The following is a 19,281-nucleotide window of genomic DNA, read 5'->3' as shown; positions in this document are numbered from 1 at the left end:
TGTACAGGCTTCAACTTTTGGTGCTAAAGTGGCCCCTTTCTGGTTCATTTTAGAAAGTTAAGGGCCTGGTTGGGCGACACTAGAAAACCATTCTTACTCATTTTCCATCCATCAGGCGCCATTGTAGACGTCAGCGCCCAGTCGGCTAGGTCATCGAATGGTCAGGATGTGTGGCACTAGCATGGCCCACCTAAAATAAGGATGGAACTGATATTTGTAATAGTGAATAGTGTGAATCGTGGATGGTTTGGATCCCACAGACGTACCAACAATTGGCACGCGTGAAACAAGCAACAAAAAGATGGCAAACTCATTTTGGTGGGAAAACAATTTGTTTTAGACAGCTACAATATTGCACGCAGGTATCATTTTGAATGATAAATGGGTATCAGCCAAATAAACCTCAAGGAATTTCAATTGCAATTGTTCTTCATCCAGGCATGCTCACTTATTTAGACCATCTAGAGATTAGAATTTCTCTTCATATCATACACAAAAAATTTCATCTTACAATCACTTGATCAGTGTTTCTAATCCCATCACTCAAAGGTTCAGGGTCCAATCCCGCTCTAAATTCTTCTTTTCTTCTGTAATTATTTCCAATAACAAATAAATTGGAGATGCACATTTTTCTTTCTTTATATACAGTCATTACATAATGTCTACAGAGTTAAAATACATACCAAATCAATGCTTCACCAGCATGGCTTCCAACCTTCTTCTCCTTGCGGCATGTTTTAGTTTCTCCAGGGCAACAAGCCCAACTTGCCGAACTCGTTCTCTTGATAAGCCAAACCTAGAGATAAACAGCATATATCAGTCAAAGCAATCAGCTCATGTAATATGACAGCAAAAACTCTCCTCTTTTTTCTGGTAATTGAGCCCACACATACATGAATAAATGCTAGATGCATGTGTTCAAGGATGATTATATCAATTCTCATGGTCATTCTGAATGTGTGCATTATGTGTATGGGGGATGCGAGTCCATGGATCACCTATTCATGCATTGTGTTTTCTTTTCATTTTTTCTTTTTGAAACTAATCATGCATTGTATTTTCACTAAAGCTGTGTGGGAATGATTCTTTGACGTCTTCCCTTGTCCCTTGTCTTCGAGTAATGCCGTACACAATTGGAGCCTTTCACCTTTGGGGGTGGGTGAGGGTCAGCATTGAAGCGGAGATTGCTGGATGAGGTGTTCAACTAGGCGAAGCTCAATGCCATAGATTAGGCTTCTTGTTTCATCTCTTTTGCTAATCACATGTTAGATTCTCTTTTCTTAATAAAATCAGTTACCTATCAAAAATGAATTCACGGTTGTATCTTTCCTCCTCTCTTTTTTTTCTTTTTTTCTTTTTCTTTTTTCTTTTCTAAATCAAGGTTTATGACTGATGCATTATATATGTACAGGCAAAGTTTCAAAAGTCAAAACTCGAGTTGGACAGGTGATGACCTAAGTCCCAAATTTACTCAAAAGATAGGTCAAGAATTCAAGAATTTGTTTTCTAAAGTATGAAGGCTTGTGCTAGACTGATTTTTTGATATTTCAGATTTCGCAAAACCAAGTTAACACTAGAGCTTGATCAATTCAAGTAAAGTTGGCTAGTTTTTTCAAGTACAAAATCAAGTTGTTACATACGTGACCATGATTGATTTTATAATAAGCCAACAAACAGGTGACAATTTACAAAACAGGAATATGGAATCATTTGAAACAAATCAAGGGGTAAAAAAACTTATTGTTGACAAAAACTTCAGCTACTTACTGTCTACTAATGTCTTCCCATGTATGAGATTCTTTATCCAGGCCATAGTAAAGACGTATTATATCTCTCTCCCTTTCACCCAGGGTTGTGCTGATAAGCTTGTTCACTTCATCCTGAAAATGAGAAGAAATTTGGTATTTTATAAGACTTTTAACTGCTAAAGGAGTTTGAGAACTGAGACAACAGGTTTGCTGAGCCCACACACAAGTGAACCGCTGCCCATCCACATAAAAGAACACATGCCAATATGGCACACTTGTACAAGATCTAAGCTATCCATCAGGTCGGCTGCACTTGTTTAGATCAAAATCAGGCTGTTCCACAGTCGGCCAAAGTGTACAAAACAAATGGATGGCTAGAAAAAATTGTTTTAGCCAAGCATTTCTTTTGTTAACTGTTGTTCATCTGAGTGAAATGACCTTATTTAGGCCAGAAAATCTAAACTGTGTCATATACCTAATGGAAATCTCAGATCCAGCACGTGTGCCACATTGGCATGTGTGCCTGCATGTGGATGGGAAAGGCTCCACGCAAGTGTGGGAGTAGCAGCTTCTTGAGGCAATATACCAGAACTTGTGAAAGAAACCATGCAACAACTAAGATTTTATTTGAATACTGAGGACCTTGTTGCTCATCTTTTGAAAGCAATCAAGATAACTTTCAAGAATAATTGGAGAAAAATCAACAACATTTTCAGAACGTCATTCAGGCAAATTGATTCTTAAATCAACAACATTTTCAGCAAGTCGTTCAGGCAAATTGATTCTTAAATCAACAACATTTTCAGAACGTCATTCAGGCGAATTGATTCTTACCTTGAGTGACCACTCATCAAATCCATGCCATGGGTTGTTCTCAAGATTGTTATCTGCAATGTACTGCAAATAGAAAGATTTAAGATTTTGGATTAACAACGTACAGAAAGATAGCAAAACACTGCATGGTCCAAACTTTCTACTTTAAAAGACAGTGCTGTACGTACGCTATGAAGAGTTTCTCCTGGAAGGCCATTTAGTGTAGGGAAGGCTTCCCTATCGAGAGAGAAGACCTTGCTGATTGCCTGTATTTTTGACATTTTATAGTAAGAGAATGGAAACACCAGCAACATCATAACTAGAAAGTAATGTTATAAGTGCAGACATTTCAATAATTCATACCTCTGTAGCATTCCTGACTTTCTTTTGTGACATTTTCAGGCTTTCTGCAATTTTCTGAAAATGATCAAGAATAATTTATTTCAGCAGGTCAGATTGAATTTCATCTTTGCTTATATAGAAAAGGTAAGCCCAGGCCTGGGTTGGCTTTGGCCTGGATTTTGAACTGGTCGGTCCAGCCCTAATTAAAATTTTTGATTTTGCTTGGCCCAGGCCCCGGCCCATTGACAGCCCAAGCCATAAAAGTTGTGCAGCCTAGTTTACCAGCCGGGGCATGTGACCATCTCAAACATGTGACATCTCAATCTCAAATGAATCTAATATTAGGGAAGGGCGATGTACCTAATGGCTCTAGCATTTGCCATGAGAGAAGCCACTGGTAGGGCTGCAACTTGAGTTCAGGTCAACCCAAAACCAACTGGCCCAACACGAGTTCAGGTCCAGTTGGGTCGGGTTGTGAGGGCCCTGATTTGAAATCAGGGTGGGTTCAGGTCGAGCAAGTTCAGGTGGAGTTAGGTCAGGTTGGGAATAATGACATCTACTTGGGTCAGGCTGGGTCCGGTTAGGTTAGGCTGGTTTAGGGTTGAGCACAGATGAATTCGAGTTGGGAACCTTGGGTTGGGTCTGGTGGCGGGTTGGATCCTCTTGAGGTTGATTGGGCTCGGGTTGAGCCTCAACCCGACCCGACCTGCCCAAGTTCCACCCCTAGCAGTTAGAGATGGAAAAAAAATCATATGAAGTAGAAAACGAGAGAAGTGTCAAAATTATATTTAACAAAAATGTCGAGCAAGGCAACTGCATCTTGCCTTCCACAAAAATACTAGGGTTAACATGATGGCATCATAAGCACTGGTTACTTGCAGATATCAACCAGGAAAGAGAGAAAAGATAAAGGAAGTGTGTGTGTGTGTGTGGGTGGGTGTGGGTAGGTGGGTTTTGCTAACATCTCCAAATCTTTTGAATGATGTGCGGCATCCAATCATCGATCGGGACGGTTCATTCAATAGTACTAATGGGAGCAAGCATGGTGCAAAAATCATGCCGATTCGATGTTCCTAACCCTTTGAATGGGGCCAATTTGTTACAATCATCCGTTGTTTACGAGCCATAGATCACATGTTTAGAATCATCATAGCAAAGTGCTACTTTAGAATCATAAGCAATAGAAAGTAGGATATAGTAGATGTTTCAAGATGATAATTGGAGCAATTTTGTCTGTCCGCTCAATCTTGGTTAACCGTTTTCCATCATATTGATTGGACGCTTAGTATCATCCGATTGGTGTGATTTTTACACCATGACTTTCTCCTAGTTGTATGAGTGAATGAATTAATTAGATCAATGATGGGTTACCCCGTGTGCCATTTAAAAGCTTCAGGGACATTGCTAATGTCCCCATGAAGGGTGGGGACGTTAGCAAAACCCTGTGTGTGTGTGTGTGTGTGGTCAACAGCAATAAAATACCAGTTGACGTACATCTATGGAGGGTGTTATTCCTTTCTCTTCCAATCTAATCTTTGCATTCCGAATTAAGCTCAACCTTTCATGCAAATGTGAGGGTAATCTTAGCGTTCTGGAATTCTCAACCAGAGCTTTTGAAACACCCTGGCAACAAAGTATCTCATGTATCAGAGTAAGTTCAGTAAAATTGCTAGATGAGGCATAATGTTTCATGTAATTCTGAGGAAACGAGTTTTGAATTTATACAACACATCAAACAAATATAGTAATAAACAAAACATAAGGCCACACAAGACACTCCAAGGTTTAAAAAGGTCTAAGCCTACAATTTTGTTTGGAGCACCACAACAACTGAAATAATCAAGCCTCTTCAACAATTTTCTATGGCCTCCACTACAAGCCCATCTGTTTACTTCGAGATTATTACCCCACCCTAGGATATTTTACGGGAAAGAACATGCATGGGTATGAAGACAGAAGAAACATCGCTCTTACTACTATGAGACTTGCAGGTTTAGTGAAAAAACCTTTTGACTAACTGTCGGGGCTTGGCAGGGTGAGGCTGGACACAAGAGTTGGGTTTCTATGGTTGTCATCTATTTCTGAAGTTGTCTACATAATTTGGAGTGAAGAGATGCTTCTTCTTTTTTTTTCCTTCTTTTCCTTTTTTGGGGGGTGGGGTGGGGGCTTCTTGAGAACAACTGTTGAGAGTATGGTTGAAGAAGTTGGGTCAAAGCAACTGAGAAGGCCGTCTCTTGTTTCAACTAAATGAGCATATATACACCCCAATTTGGATAGAAAGCTTCAATGGTCATATGCTACTTGGATCAATCTCTAACATGTGGAATCCTCGCCGAAGGAAGAATATATGAAACTTATATCACGCATCAAACCTTCCTGTTTTGCAATCCATTTACTTTAAAATTATGGCACAAACCAGGTGACTTTTCCCAATTAATAGAGCTTTGGAGTATACTTATGTGCCCTATCTTTTGTGCTTTTCCCAGTCTCGAAGAATGTAAGTGCAAACCAAGATTGAGTAATGAGTAATTAAAATCGATCATTAAATTGAGTTATGAATTGTTGTTTCTAGTTTTCTGGGCTTTCTGTAGGTACCTCAACAAAATAAATGCAAATGATTGGTAACATTACGTTCTAGGTTTCTACAAAAAATACATTACGTTCTAGTATTTTACCATTCCTAATTAATCATTGTTCTGAGAGGATTTGGACCCAACTCCCAATCCCTAGGCTGTGCTAGCAAAGGGTCCCACTAAACAATTATTTTTCAGATAGTTGCAAGCATGAAGCGAAATGGCAACAGATTCGAGTGTGGGAGTGGGGAAGCATCTGTTTCAAAATGTAAACAAGTATGAATTGGTGGGAAGTGGTAATGGGAGTGAGAATCCAAAGTGCGATTCAAAGCGGGAGCAGCACCTAGTTAGAAGGATCCTGCAACTAAAAATTTTCAACTGTTTACAAATAGTTATATTGGTAGGCCCTGTTTGGATTGTGGGAAAATAAAAGAAAAGAAAGCCCAAGGGCTTTGCTTTCCATTGTTTGAACTTTTCACATTGTTTGGATAGCAAATGAAATGGTTATATTGGAAATAGAAATCATTAGCCTTTTCTATAATCGATTTTTCTTGCACAGACTACAAGGTGACTATTGTGAGAGCAACATGAGATTTCCAGTTGCTATGCAAACAAAACCCCCAAAAAATGGAATCCATCATTGGATAATCATTATGCTTTTTTCTTTTCTTTTCTTTTCTTTGCTTTTCCCACAATCCAAACAAGCTTGCAGTGAAAATGGGCATACGTAGCATCAGATAATTTAAATCAAAAGGATTATGTTTACTTTACTAGTTTCATCATACAGAAATTTTTATTGATCAACTTTAAGGAGTTCCGCGGTACATCCATTGTACTTCAAAATGAGAACTTATCACATACAACCGGCCATGAGCTAACATAACCTACAATCCATTTTTACAGGGATTTTTCCTCAACGATGTCCCATATTTCAAAGGGCAAAAGTAGAAACAAACATGCAAAGTAAAAGCACCATAACATTCAACCGATTTTAGGCGATCATTTCTCTTTCAAAATTTGTAGATGGAAGGGATTATAAGTAGTAGTAATTTGAAAGTTGTTCAGCATGCAATTTGATAAACACAAGGAAAACCAGGAAAAGGAGGAACAAGAAGTAATGGATTATTCATGCTAAAGTCTCCATGCTATAACACTAAAAGGAGACAGAAACTTGAACGTTAGTGGTTTAGATTTATGACTAACAAAACTGTGTTTGAAATGCAAATCATCAAGCATATATTATAAGAATCTTCTAGAAAGATCAGCTGAAATTGCTAACTCAGAACATTGCGACTACATTCTTAGCATATAAATCAGGTGACATATTTAATTAAATTAGAGTATGGTTGACATTCTGAATTCACTAACCCTAATATTGGCATGGTCATAACTTCTTGTAAGAGAAATTCAGCTTTTCTATCCGACAATTTTAAAATAGTGATTTCACAGCGTTGTCTAGTATGTATGTGAATCTGTTTTGTATCACATAATTATATATAATAATAATAAATATAAAAAAAATCCTTTAGCATCTGCAGATATTTTTTTATTTGGTTCGCTATGACTAAGGAAACCATAGCCTCACCTGACGAATCCACCAATATACATAAGTTGATATTTTGTACCCTTTTGAAGAATCAAATTTCTCTATCCCACGCAGTAATCCAATCAAACCCCCCTATATTCAGAAAGGAAGTTACCCGTGAGATGGACCCAGTTACAAAAATCTGTGTGGCTAGAAAGAGGAACAAGTTCAAAATGCATTGGAGATGGAGTTTGTGGTAATAGGTATCACCTGAACAAGGTCAGCCAGTTCAGCCCCCATGTTATCATATTTTTGAGCGATGGACATGACTAGACGGACATTATTCATTGCTAGCCTCTCTCTCGCCAATGAACATTCAATCATTTTGGAGTGTAATTCAGCACGCGACATCCGCAAAGAAGAGACAAGTTGTTCATCAGAGGGCTCACACCCTAATCTTTCCTGCAGCCTGCATCACCATTTCATGCCAAGTAAATAAACTTACTGAACCTCCGACAATTAATTTGCAGAACAAGCCTCAAACACCTTTTTTATAAGAACAGGGAGACATGAACAAAAAGCATAGTGGAAATATACTGATCAGTCACATGACTCACATCTATACAATTAATGGCATTGGCTGATAAATCTTCAGCCTACCAAAGGATGTATAAGCATTTATGTGCTTAAAATTTACATATATATGACCCACTTTTAGCTGACTCCAAATAGCTGTACAAGGCTATGATGCGATGACAGTGATGGCCCACTTTTCCATTTAATCTTATTTCCACAAAACACATCTAGCGGAAACTCAAGGTATTTCACAATCCATCTAGATTTTATATTATGTACACAAATGGGTTTTAAGTAATCCATCTACATACATAACTAAAGTGCAAGAGCAAGATAATCTCGATTCAAGGAGAGGTTAGTAAAATTGTGAGTTTATGAAAAAACCATGCCCAGCAACTGTTGGAGTTATGCGTGCCCTTTCAAGTCAATTTGACTCATTTGATTGTTTTTTATGACTGGAACTTGGTCATTAGTCACCTCTTTTGGTGAAATGAACAGGGTATTGATTGTTTCGATGACTGGAACTTGGTCATTAGTGACCTCTTTTGGTGAAATGAACAAGGTCATTAGTTACCCACTTTATTATGTACCTTATTGTTAGTTATGATTGGAAAATTAGACAATTAATGGGTTATAAGGATTTCTTTTGAAATTCCTCTTTGCCTTTGGGGAAAGAATGCAAGGGACATAACAGCTCAAATGGGCTAGTAGAGAGTTGATTTTCCGTATTCTCTAGTACCTAAAATTCTCCATGACCATGTCAGTGGGGGAAGGCAACCCATGATAAGTTTTATGATCTTATCTCAACCATCGAGCATCTAGTTTCCATCGTCCTTCACACATGGGAATATGGATGTTCATTTCTTCATCAAGATATAGTTCTAGACTCAATTGAACATCTATATTGGATGGATCATGTCAAGTCTCCTAACTAAGAGTACCCACCATGCTTGGATTGGATCGACTTGATCATCCACCAGCTTAGACTTGCCCTTAGACTTGATATCGCAGGACTTCAGAAGTCTTAATGTGGGGCTTCAATACACCTTTTGATGCTACATTAGTGGCTGACACACAAGTGATATTGGGTTCTCATGTTAAGCTTCAAGTGAGGTCTGTTGTACTTCAAAAAGGAACCCACTGGTTGCCCGCAACTAAGTTTAGTAGCTAGATCTTGCATCTTTGATGCTCTATCAAACTTACAATAGTTTTCTAGCATCATCATATGTTTTCAAAAGGTTTTAGATGAATTTTAACCGTTGTATTGTTTATTTCACCATAGATTTGTTTTTATCAAGTTTGATGGAAATCCAACAATCAGGTCTTTTGATATCTAATTTAGAGCTTTGCATTGGATTTTTAAAGGCCTGGATTGGATGCCACAAAAAGGTAGAAGTACATAACTCTATTTGGGTGTGTGGGATAGGCATGATTATGGATTTTTTATGTTGTAGGGCATTACTGAAGTTCATAGGGTGGTGGAGTAGCATAACAGGTGCTTCTCCAAACCTTAGAGCTACTCCTCATAAATAGATCCTATTCCCAAAGGGAATAGGCAAACCCTAGGTACCCCCCCTCCCTGGTGATGTCCACGTGCAGAGAGAGAGATTCCTCATCACATCCCCTCTGTTTTCAATTAGTGGCCCATCTGATCAGACCATTCTTTACAACCCTATAGTGTAGATTGGTGGGTTTTGTGCATTTACTTGATTGAGATCTGGGAGAGACCTCAATTTGTGAATTAGTCGACATAAATTTCTCAATTTCATATTTCATGGCATTAAAGTATGATCTAAACCCTCCTTTTTAGGGTTTAGAATTTTTTTTAAAATTTTTTTTATCTAACTGAGAATTGATCCTCAGGTTTTAAAAACATGATTTGCAAAATTTTGCGATTCTGTCTTTCAAAAAAATCCTAACAGCAACTTTCTACAACTCAACAGCGCACTCCTTGAATGTTCCTTAATTAACATGATCCAATCGTGACTTGGAACTTTTTTCGCTATATCTGCAAGAAGCTTGGCCAAATCAGGAAAAAGGCTTTGTTGTTGGAAGGTAGCATTTGGGTTTCACATAAAATATAATCCAATTTTGGAAGCATGCTCTTTTGCATTATTTAAAAGAAATGACACTTCTTGCATCTGGTTATGTTAGACTACCACAAAGCTAGATTCCTAGAAATCTCAACGCAGGCTGTCAGCAACAGGGAAGGATAACCAAAGGCATAAAATTGGAAAGGAATTTTCAAAATGAGAATGGTTTCGTCCTTTTCAGTAGAACATTACTTACTTTGACTTGTGTTCTTCTAAGGAAATACCCGCTTTGATTGTATTTGACAAGTGTATGACTTCAGCATGGGAGAGCAAATCCTTGCTTGATATGCCCTTTACATAACCAGTTAAACGACCCTGTAGCAGTTCCGGACTGATAATAGAACGAGGATGCTTCCTTCTACTTGGCAGCATTAATGAAGCAGTTTGATTGATAGCTTTTCTCCTTGAATTTGTTCTCCGTTGCCGAGCAGATGTCCCTGAACCAGTTATTTGTATCTTCTTGTTGACTCCTCCAGGTGCATCCAAAGTTCCTGCCTGATCAAAAGAAATATTCCACTGCTTTTCCAGCATAGACTTCTGCAGCAAAATTAGGACTTCTAGTGAGGATTCGTTGTGGTTTCCATCCTTCTCCAAGAGGTCAGTCCACTGCTGCCAGCTCTCATCAGTGGAAGGAACAGAGGAAGTATCCACATGTTCTTTAAGAGCCTTAATTGTCTGGGTATGCCGATTAGATGGAACTCCAGGGCCAAAATTGTTAGATTTTTTTGCTATTATCACATTCTTAGCTGAGGCAGCCTGAAATTGCGTCACTCCAAGCTCGTGGACAGAGAAGAGTTTGTCGTTGAGGTCAGATGAATAAAACGAAGAACTCAACAGCCTCTTCCCTGCACTTAGCCCAATAACTGCAGCTGTAGCCATCATATGGCTTCTCACGGTTATGTATTACCATTACACTTCCGAAGCTTGTTGAGCAGAAACCATGTCACCCGAGTTTTAAGCTGTAAGAGTGCCGCTTATAACAGGATTAATCACAAGCTAGCAAGAAGTAGTTCACTTGAAGACCTGGTTATTTAAAAGAAAAAGAAGAAGAAGAAGAAGAAGATAAATAATCAGAATGCAACTTGCAAATGAAAATGGCTTTCAGTGGTAATCTAAATCCAAACTAGCACATAAGAGTTGAATATTCAAAGCTAAATTATGTATTCCACATTAGCTTGGATCAACAAGAAAGCTACCCTAGTCTGAGAACAGTGAGTAAAACCCAGTTTCTGAAATTCTGAGAATGACTTTCCTAGTATCCAAACACGTTATTTCGACAAACAGATACACTCCACCATTTAAGATTCCTGAGGGAGCCAAACGACCACTAATTAGCCTTAAAAACCAGCAAGCCAAACATAAAGAAAAGCCTCAGGGGACCTTAGCAAGGAACGGTTGTGATCGTTCCTCTAAAATCTGCTTGCTCTGCAATGCCTATACTTACACCATCTACGGTCATACATGCATTCCTACAAATGCTAAACAGACGCATCTATCATTAATATGAACATACTGCGTGCAGGAGAGAAAGAGGGAGAGAGAGACCCGGACTGGAAGTGGAAAAAAAGACGTTAGCTAGAGAGGCGGTGAAAACCGAGACGAATAGAAAACGGGAAATCACGTTTATTGATGTCTCTCCATTTGTGATTTTTCTGTCTTTCTTTATTTTCTAGAATACGGATGGATATCAGAGAGTAGAAGGCCATTGGTTGGATTAGATATTTAGCATGCACCGAGTGGTGTACAACGCGCCATGCGTATGCCGTTTATCGGATCAGTCCCGCCACGTGCCCGTTCAAGGGAAATTATCGGTATAAAAATCCATCTTCGCGCGCATACACCGAAACAACAAGTGTTCACCTGGTTTACTGTGCTTGAATTCACTAAAACATAATAATAATAATAAACCATAGCATATCTGCACACGCAAAATCAGTTTGGTAGAATAATTCTAATCCTCTATTGAGGGACAACTATCCGTTGGATTTGGACCATTGATTGAAATGTTCCAGTTTTAACCGTCCTTTTTGGACATGATAATAGGAGGTTAGTGAATTTATGAACCATGCCCCCATCCCACAATGGGACCCAATAATTGGAAGGGTACGATTACAAGACGTGTACACCCGCTGCCCGAATGAGTACGAATGTCGATACTTCGACAGCGTATCCTATAATAACTCCTCTAAGGGAAAACGATGGGACCGTGGCGGAAACATCACCGCCTAACCGTCCGCTACAATGGGTACTTCGCCCCGGGTTTGTTAGTCTTGCCTGCATCGTGACTCGAGATTAGCAACAAGTATCGCACCATTGGGGATCCGAGCCGTTGATTTTTGGGCATTAATATAGGCCGATGGCACAGTGAGAAGATTATTTTTGCTGAATGGACGATTTTGACCATTCATATGTGTAGCTGAATGCAGAGCACTTGTAATCGCTCACATCTGACCAACTAAATGAATGGTCAGGATCGTTTTCAGCGTGATTGTTGGAGCATGGCGGTGTTTCGAAATTGAGCTTACCTATTAAAAATATATAATCTCTAATCAAAGTCTGATTTGAGAGGGATGACCCCCCACTTGATGGACGGTCCATATTCTCTTGCATACTCACTAATTGAATGGTTACGATCATCCAATTAAAGCCGTTTGAAAGGAATGGGAATCAAATGAGAGCCCCACATGGTGGAATTTCCATATTAATAATAAAACATTTCCATAATATTCTTCCTTCTTAAAAATAAAGGTGGGCCCCGCATGATGGATGGTCCGTAACTATGCGTGGACCTTTTAAATGGGTGCAACATTTTGAGGGGTCATCACACGATCTCTTTTTCCATTCTATTAAAGCAATAGTGGAAGATGAGTTTTACATTGTGATTTGGTCCCGTCTAATAGAATCCACACCGTGCGAGGGCTTATGATTGAGTTTCATCCAAGTTTTGGGGTCGTTTGCTACTAGAGTTTGAGACCTGTTTTAATTGTGGCGTCTAACGTCCCTAGGGCCCGATGCTACTACATAAATTACTTTTTCTATTTTTTTCACTTGCAGTAGCAGATAAGTAACTTAGTCCAGATAAGTAAGCTTGGTTTATGATTAGTTATAAATAACAATTTTACTTAAATTTATTTGATCACTTCAATTAATTTCTTTTAGTTTTTTTACTTTTTATAAGTTACTAAAAAGAGATAAAAGAGTGTAAAGATGGGAGAGGGAGAGAAATATTTGATTGAATTGTAATATATTTCGAATTGCGCTTTACAAATAAATATATGTACAATGAAATGTATGGAAAAATATATTTTAAAAATAGTCTAATTATAAATTTTATGCAAGTCTTGATTTTGTGCATGTATGGTAAGAAATCTGTTAATACTCCCCCTCAAGTTGGCGCATGGAGGTTCGTAATGCCCAACTTGCGCGAAAAACGATGAAAAAGTTTATGTCCCAAAGCTTTGGTGAAGATATTGGCAACCTGCTCACTCGAAGAAGTATAGACAGCTTTGAGGAGGCCTGAGCGAATTTTGTCGTGAATAATATGGCAATCAATCTCAATGTGTTTGGTATGCTCATGAATAGAGGTGGGCATCAGACCGAATCGGATCGGATTAGGTCCAACTCGACTCTGTTCGAAATTTGTAGGGCCTGAATCGAACTTGATCCGATCTGGGACCGGGTCCTGGTCATCTAACTTGATCAGATTCGAACTCCAGTGGCCTGAATCGATCCAAGTCCAACTCGGTCAGGAAAACCGAGTCGGATCAGATGGGGCAAGGTTCGGATTGTTCGTTTTTTTTCAACAGTGTGAAAATCATTATTATCAGTGTTTCGTATGGTGCGATCTACTTGATTATTGAATTTACTTAAAATTTAGTATCAACCCCTAAAATGATCTGAAAAAACTGATGAACGGTGTGGATAAACCAAAAAAAAAAAAAAAAACATGGCCCACATAATTTACTCAATAGGATAAAAACAAACAGTTATGTAGCTTCTTGAAGAAGCCTTACACAGGATACATAGCTTATTGAAGAAGCTTTATAAATCAAGTACTGCTTGTTGTTTGTAGCTAGCACCAGCTAGCCTATATAGTTGCACTTGGTACATGTCGTGTGAAGACAGAAATCGGATTGTCGTACTGAGTAAACTCTGTTGGGTCCACCTTAAGTGCATGACATTTATCCACACCATTCATCCGTTTTTACAGATCATTTTAGTCATTGATCCCAAAATTGAAACATATCCAAATCTCAAGTGGACAATACCACAAGAAAGAGTGGAAGTATTGATTTCCTCCGTTGATACCTTTCTAAGGCCCCCAGTGATGTTTATTTGTCATCCAAGATATTCATAAGATCACACAGACATGGATGAAGGGAAATCACAAATATCAGCTTGATCTAAAACTTTTATGGCCCCTAAGAACTTTTCAACGATAGAATTTCAATTCACACTGTTTCTGGTGATGTGTTCCACTTAGCGCTTTGGATATGCTTCGTTTTTTAGATAACTCCCTAAAATTATCTGGTAAAAAGGATGGACGGAGTGGATAAAATGTATGTATGACGGTGGGCCCCAAAGAATTTACTCAGTACACAGTCCGCTTCCGCGAAGGCAGCACTGACGCTCCTCGATCTCCTTGTTGTGAGAACGGTTCAAAGGAGATCAAAGTTACATCTTACATGGGCCCCATAGTGATGTATTTATTATATCTACACCGTTCATCTATTTTTAGAGATGATTTTAGAGCATTATCCAAAAAAACGAATCATATCCAAAGATCATCTGGACCACACCATAAATAGCAATAGAGATAATGATTTTCACCGTTAAAAAATTTGTAGGCCCCACTATAACGTTTATTTTACATCCAATCTGTTCATAAGGTCACAAGTAACTGAATGAATAGAAAAAATAAATTTAATAAGGTCATAAGTACCTGAATGAAGAGGAAAAAGAAATTTCATATTGATCCAAAATTTCCATGACTCGAAAAAGGGTTTCAATGGTAAACGTTCAATCTCCCACTAGTTTTTGAAGTGTGGTCCAATTAATAGTTAGATCTGTCTTATTTTTTGTCTCAAGCCTTAAAATGAGCTCGCCAAATGGATGGACTGTTTGGATATAACACATACCTCGTGATCAGACCCGTTACACCAACCGATCTGCTTCGTACACAGGCCAATCTGCTTCCATCAACTTCGGGTGGGACTGTCAAGATGACAGCCTGTAAACAGTTGTACGTCGACCATTCTCCAATCGATACCTGCTATGACTCTCTCTCTTTCGTATATAATCGTACACCGTTTCTCAGTATATATTTCTCTTCAACAGAGAAATCCCATGAAGCTCCTCCAAAACCCAACGGCTGAAAAAGAAGGATTTTGTCATCTTCTTCAATAGAAATAGAGAGACAGATATAGAGAGAGATAGATAGATATAGAGAGATAAAGAGAAATAGAGAGATAGAGTTGGGCGGAGTTTTTTGGCGCCGAACAAAAAGCCTAGGCGGTGAAACTTTTGTTTAGAAATATATTTACATCCCGGGTCGAGTCGGGTCGGGTCGGTTCGGACCATTTCGGTTCGAGTTTTCGAATCGGTTCTGTCTGGATACACCTTTATCCAAACCTAACATGAAAAACGATCGGATCTGGATTGACAAACTCGATTAGGGCCGATCTAGGCCGTCGGTTTTGTTCGGAACGGTACCGAGGCGGGTCGGATCAGGTCTAACATGCCCACCTCTACTCATGAAACACAGGATTATGGGCAATATATAGTGCAGATTGATTGTCACAATGTAGAGTGAATGGCTCGGGATGAGAGACACTAAGATCAGTGAGAAGTTGTTTTAACCAAGTGAGTTCACAGGTTGTGATGGCCATGGCTTGATATTCAGCTTCAGTGGAAGAGCAAGCAACTGTATTTTGCTTCTTGGTGCGCCATGAGATCGGACTGGTGCCTAACTAAATAAAGTATCCGGTAGTGGAGCGGCGGATGGTGGGATAGATGGCCCAATCAGAATCTGTATAAGCTGTAACATGTGTACTGTTAGATGAAGGAAAGAAGATGCCTTGGTCGGGGCAGCCTTTGATGTAGCGAAGAACTCTGGTAGCTGTAGTCATGTGGGGGACCCGAGGAGTATGCATGAATTGACTGAGTGTATTGACTGTATAAACAATGTCTGGTCTGGTGATGGTCAGATAGATGAGACGGCCAACGAGGCGACGGTAAAGGCCAGAATCAGGGAGAAGGTCACTATCTTGAGTATTAAGCTTCAAATGTTGTTCCATAGGAAAAAGAGCAGTCCATGCACCAAGTTGTCCACTGTCAGAGAGAATGTCGAGAGCATATTTACGCTGATTAAGAAAGATGCCTTTGGGAGACCGAGCAACTTCGAGTACATGAAAGTACTTCAAGGAACCAAGGTCCTTTGTCTTGAAGTGAGTGGAGAGAATTTTCTTAAAAAGGTTGATTTGAGAGATGTCATTACCAACAACCAAGATGTCATCAACGTAAACAAGGACAAGAGTGATGCTGGTGAAAGTGATGAGAGTGAACAAAGAATGATCCGCCTGAGACTGATAAAAACCTGCATCGAAAAGCACATAGGTGAGTTTAAAAAACCAATTTCGGGAGGCTTGTTTGAGGCCATAAAGGGATTTTCTGAGGCGACAGACACGGGTCTCCCCTTGAGGACAGTATCCAGGTGGTGGTGTCATGTAGACTTCTTCATCAAGATCGCCGTGCAAGAAGGCATTGTTGACGTCAAGATGATAAATAATTCAATTTTTGGTAGCTGCAACTGCCAGTAAGCAGCGGACCGTGGTCATTTTGGCGACCGGAGCAAAAGTCTCATGGTAGTCAAGTCCTTCAACCTGAGTGTATCCTTTGGCAATGAGCCGAACTTTGTACCTCTCGATGAATCCGTCGGCTTTGAGTTTTGTTTTGAAAACCCATTTGCACCCAATGAGTTTCTTACCAAGAGGAAGAGAATCAAGAGTACAGGTGGAATTATCTTTTAAAGCACGAAGCTCAGCAGACATTGCCTTGCGCCAGTTAAAGTGGTGGATACCATCAAAATATCATGGGGGGTCAGTACAGGAGGTAAGAGCAGTCAAATAAGTAATATGTGAGGGGAAAAAATGGGAATAAGAAAGAAAAACAAACAAATGGGTGAGCAGTACCTGAAGCCGGTGAAGCAGGTGTAGATGTCATGGATTCCGCATGTAAGGAGGGACAAATATAATCGTGAAGGTAGGCAGGTCGAGTAATGGTGGGACAAGGGCGAGGAGCTGGTGGATATGTGTTTGATAAGGTCGTGGAGGTCAAGGAATTAGGAGAGTCAGGGGAGTCAGGAGGGTTAGGAGAGGTCAGGGAATCAGGAGAGGGAGATATAATAGGTTCAGGGACGGGAAGAGGAATGATAGGAGCGGGAAGGGAAGGAACGTAAGGAAAATCTTGGAAAGGGAATGTTTTTTCGTGGAAGGTGACATCTCGAGAGTAGAAGACGGATTGAGTATTGAGGTTGTAGAGCTTGTAGGCTTTATGTGGGTAGCCAAGAAAGACACATTTAGTGGCACAGGGAGAAAATTTGTCGCGGTGTGCGCTGAGAGTTTGTGAATAATAAAGACATCCGAATACTCGAAGATGATCATAGTTTGGAGGTTTATTGAATAGAATTTCAAAAGGTGATTTATTTTGGAGAGTGAGACTAGGGGTGCGGTTGATGAGGTAGGCTGCGGTGAGGACATAATCACCCCAAAAAGGTAGAGGTAAGTGTGCTTGAAAAAGAAGACTGTGGGCAACATTTAGAAGGTGACGGTGTTTATGCTCCGCAATGCCATTTTGTTGAGGAGTTTTGACACAGGTACGTTCATGAATGATGCCGTGATTGTGTATGTATGTTTGAAATTGATGGGAAAGAAATTCTTATCCATTATCAGTTCTAATAATTTTGGCTGTGGTGTTAAACTAATTGTGGATAAGAGCGAGGAAGTGCGTTAAATGAGTGTAAGCCTTAGATTTTAAATGCATAAGATATACCCATGTGGTGCGAGAAAAATCATCAATAATTATGAGAAAATAATGAGCTCCACATAAAGATGCGGTGTGATAACCATCCTAAATATCACAAAAGATACGATTAAAACGAGAATCACTTTTATTGGCATAATTGGAAAAATGTAATCTTGTATGCTTAGAACGAGCACAAACATCTCATTTAGAAAGATTATAAGGAGAATTAAAAATACTGGGAATAGTAAAACTGGAGGGATGTCCTGAACGTTGATGTCATAGGGTCTTATTAGCAGTAGATTGAGCAGCAAAAATGACGAGAGGATCGGGGCGGTACACGTAGAGTCCGTTGCATAGATCACCCGCTCTAATCGGCTTCATCGATTGAGGGTCCTGAAATAAACAAGTATTAGAGGAAAAAGAGATAACACAAGAATTATGAAGGGCAATTTGTGAAACCGAGAGTAAATTGAAGGACAAAAGTGGAACATAGAAAATGTGTTTTAATTTGAGGGAAGGAGAGATAATACAAGAACCCAGCCTACAAGAACCCAACCCTTTAGGTAGGATATCTTATCCTGTTGGAAGCCGAATGTGGTGAAGGGATACAAGGGGCTTCAAATCGATAAAAGCATCGCGTTGGTGGTAGATGTGGTGGCTCGCACCCTTGTTCACCACCCAATGGAGGCGCCAATTGAAGGAGAAATCAAATGGTGAGAAGAGGTTACCAGCGAAATTTGTAGGGGATGGATCATTCGGAGGTTGCGACGGTGCGAGGAGGCTGATCAACTTCTGATACAACTCCGGTGACAATCTAGGAACCGAACTTGGTGGATGGAGTGAGAGAGACTAGATTCGCAGTTGACGGAGGTTGTCCTAAGATGGACGGCCGCGATTTGTTGGTACGAGGCTCTCGACCTGGAGGGTACCCGATGATGGTCCAGCAACGTTCACGAGTGTGGCCATCTTTGCCATATGCTGTGCACTTTAGAGGGGGTTGTAAGCCAGTAGTGGTGCGAGTAGCCATTGCCATCGTTTCGAAGGATGATGGTTGAAGGTTGAAGAGTCTCTGTTGTTTTTCTTGAAACAAGATTGAAAAGACTTTGCTAATGGAGGGAAGTGGATCCATGGCCCGGATTTGGGTGTGAAGAGGAGCAAAGGAATCATTGAGCCCGAGAAGAAATTGAAAAACACGTTCATCAATAACCTATTTTTGCAGGTCTTTGAGGTCAGTTGTGGTTTGGAGATGGCCAAGTTCATCCCAAATCTGTTTGATTTGGTTGTAATAATCATGGACAGAATTTGTGGTTTGTTGCAGGGAGGAGATGGCTCGTTTTAGGTGATAGATGTGGATATTGTTTCCATGATAGAAACGGGAAGAGAGGTCGAGCCAGACATCGCGGGGATCTGTATGATATTTGAGGGAATTGGCGAGGGAAGGATTAATGGAGTTGAGGATCCAGGTAAGGACCATATCCTTCATTTGATTCCATCGAGTGTATTCTAGTTTGGTGGGTTCAGGGGGTGTGTGGGTGCCGTCGACAAAACCAAGTTTGTTCTTGGCATTAATGGCTCTTGTCATGGCTTTT

At 39.8% G+C, this 19,281-nt stretch overlaps 1 protein-coding gene across 5 annotated transcripts; it reads right to left on the bottom strand.

Annotated features, from left to right (window-relative positions):
* Positions 1-462: 462 nt before the first annotated feature.
* Positions 463-11,351, bottom strand: LOC131232469 (RNA polymerase sigma factor sigA-like). Of its 5 annotated transcripts, none has more exons than XM_058228712.1 (10): positions 11,216-11,351; positions 9,867-10,693; positions 7,272-7,470; positions 7,062-7,154; positions 4,398-4,526; positions 2,925-2,978; positions 2,750-2,827; positions 2,583-2,645; positions 1,768-1,880; positions 463-796 (listed from the first exon to the last, which is right to left on the bottom strand). In XM_058228712.1, exons 2-10 carry the CDS (start codon positions 10,550-10,552, stop codon positions 688-690), a joined length of 1,524 nt encoding a protein of 507 aa, XP_058084695.1. In that variant the 5' UTR covers positions 10,553-10,693; positions 11,216-11,351; the 3' UTR covers positions 463-687. The 5 variants fall into 5 exon arrangements, with proteins under 5 accessions (XP_058084695.1, XP_058084698.1, XP_058084697.1 ...); XM_058228715.1 differs by lacking the exon at positions 11,216-11,351 and adding an exon at positions 11,051-11,177; XM_058228714.1 differs by lacking the exon at positions 11,216-11,351 and adding an exon at positions 10,966-11,105.
* Between the last annotated feature and the right edge of the window lie 7,930 nt (positions 11,352-19,281).

The sequence above is a fragment of the Magnolia sinica genome, chromosome 18, assembly GCF_029962835.1.
Source record: "Magnolia sinica isolate HGM2019 chromosome 18, MsV1, whole genome shotgun sequence".
NCBI classification, from domain to species: Eukaryota; Viridiplantae; Streptophyta; class Magnoliopsida; order Magnoliales; family Magnoliaceae; genus Magnolia; species Magnolia sinica.
The sequence above is the reverse complement of the archived record's forward strand: the minus strand, read 5'-3'. Positions and strand labels throughout refer to the sequence as shown.

Coding starts and splice junctions, on each gene's coding strand:
- LOC131232469 (XM_058228712.1), bottom strand. CDS start 10,552: ATGATGGCTACAGCTGCAGTTATTGGGCTAAGTGCAGGGAAGAGGCTG. Junction 4,527..7,061: donor TATATTGGTGGATTCGTCAG/GTGAGGCTATGG, acceptor CTTTGTTGCCAG/GGTGTTTCAAAAGCTCTGGT. Junction 1,881..2,582: donor TTGATGAGTGGTCACTCAAG/GTAAGAATCAAT, acceptor TCTCATTTTCAG/GATGAAGTGAACAAGCTTAT.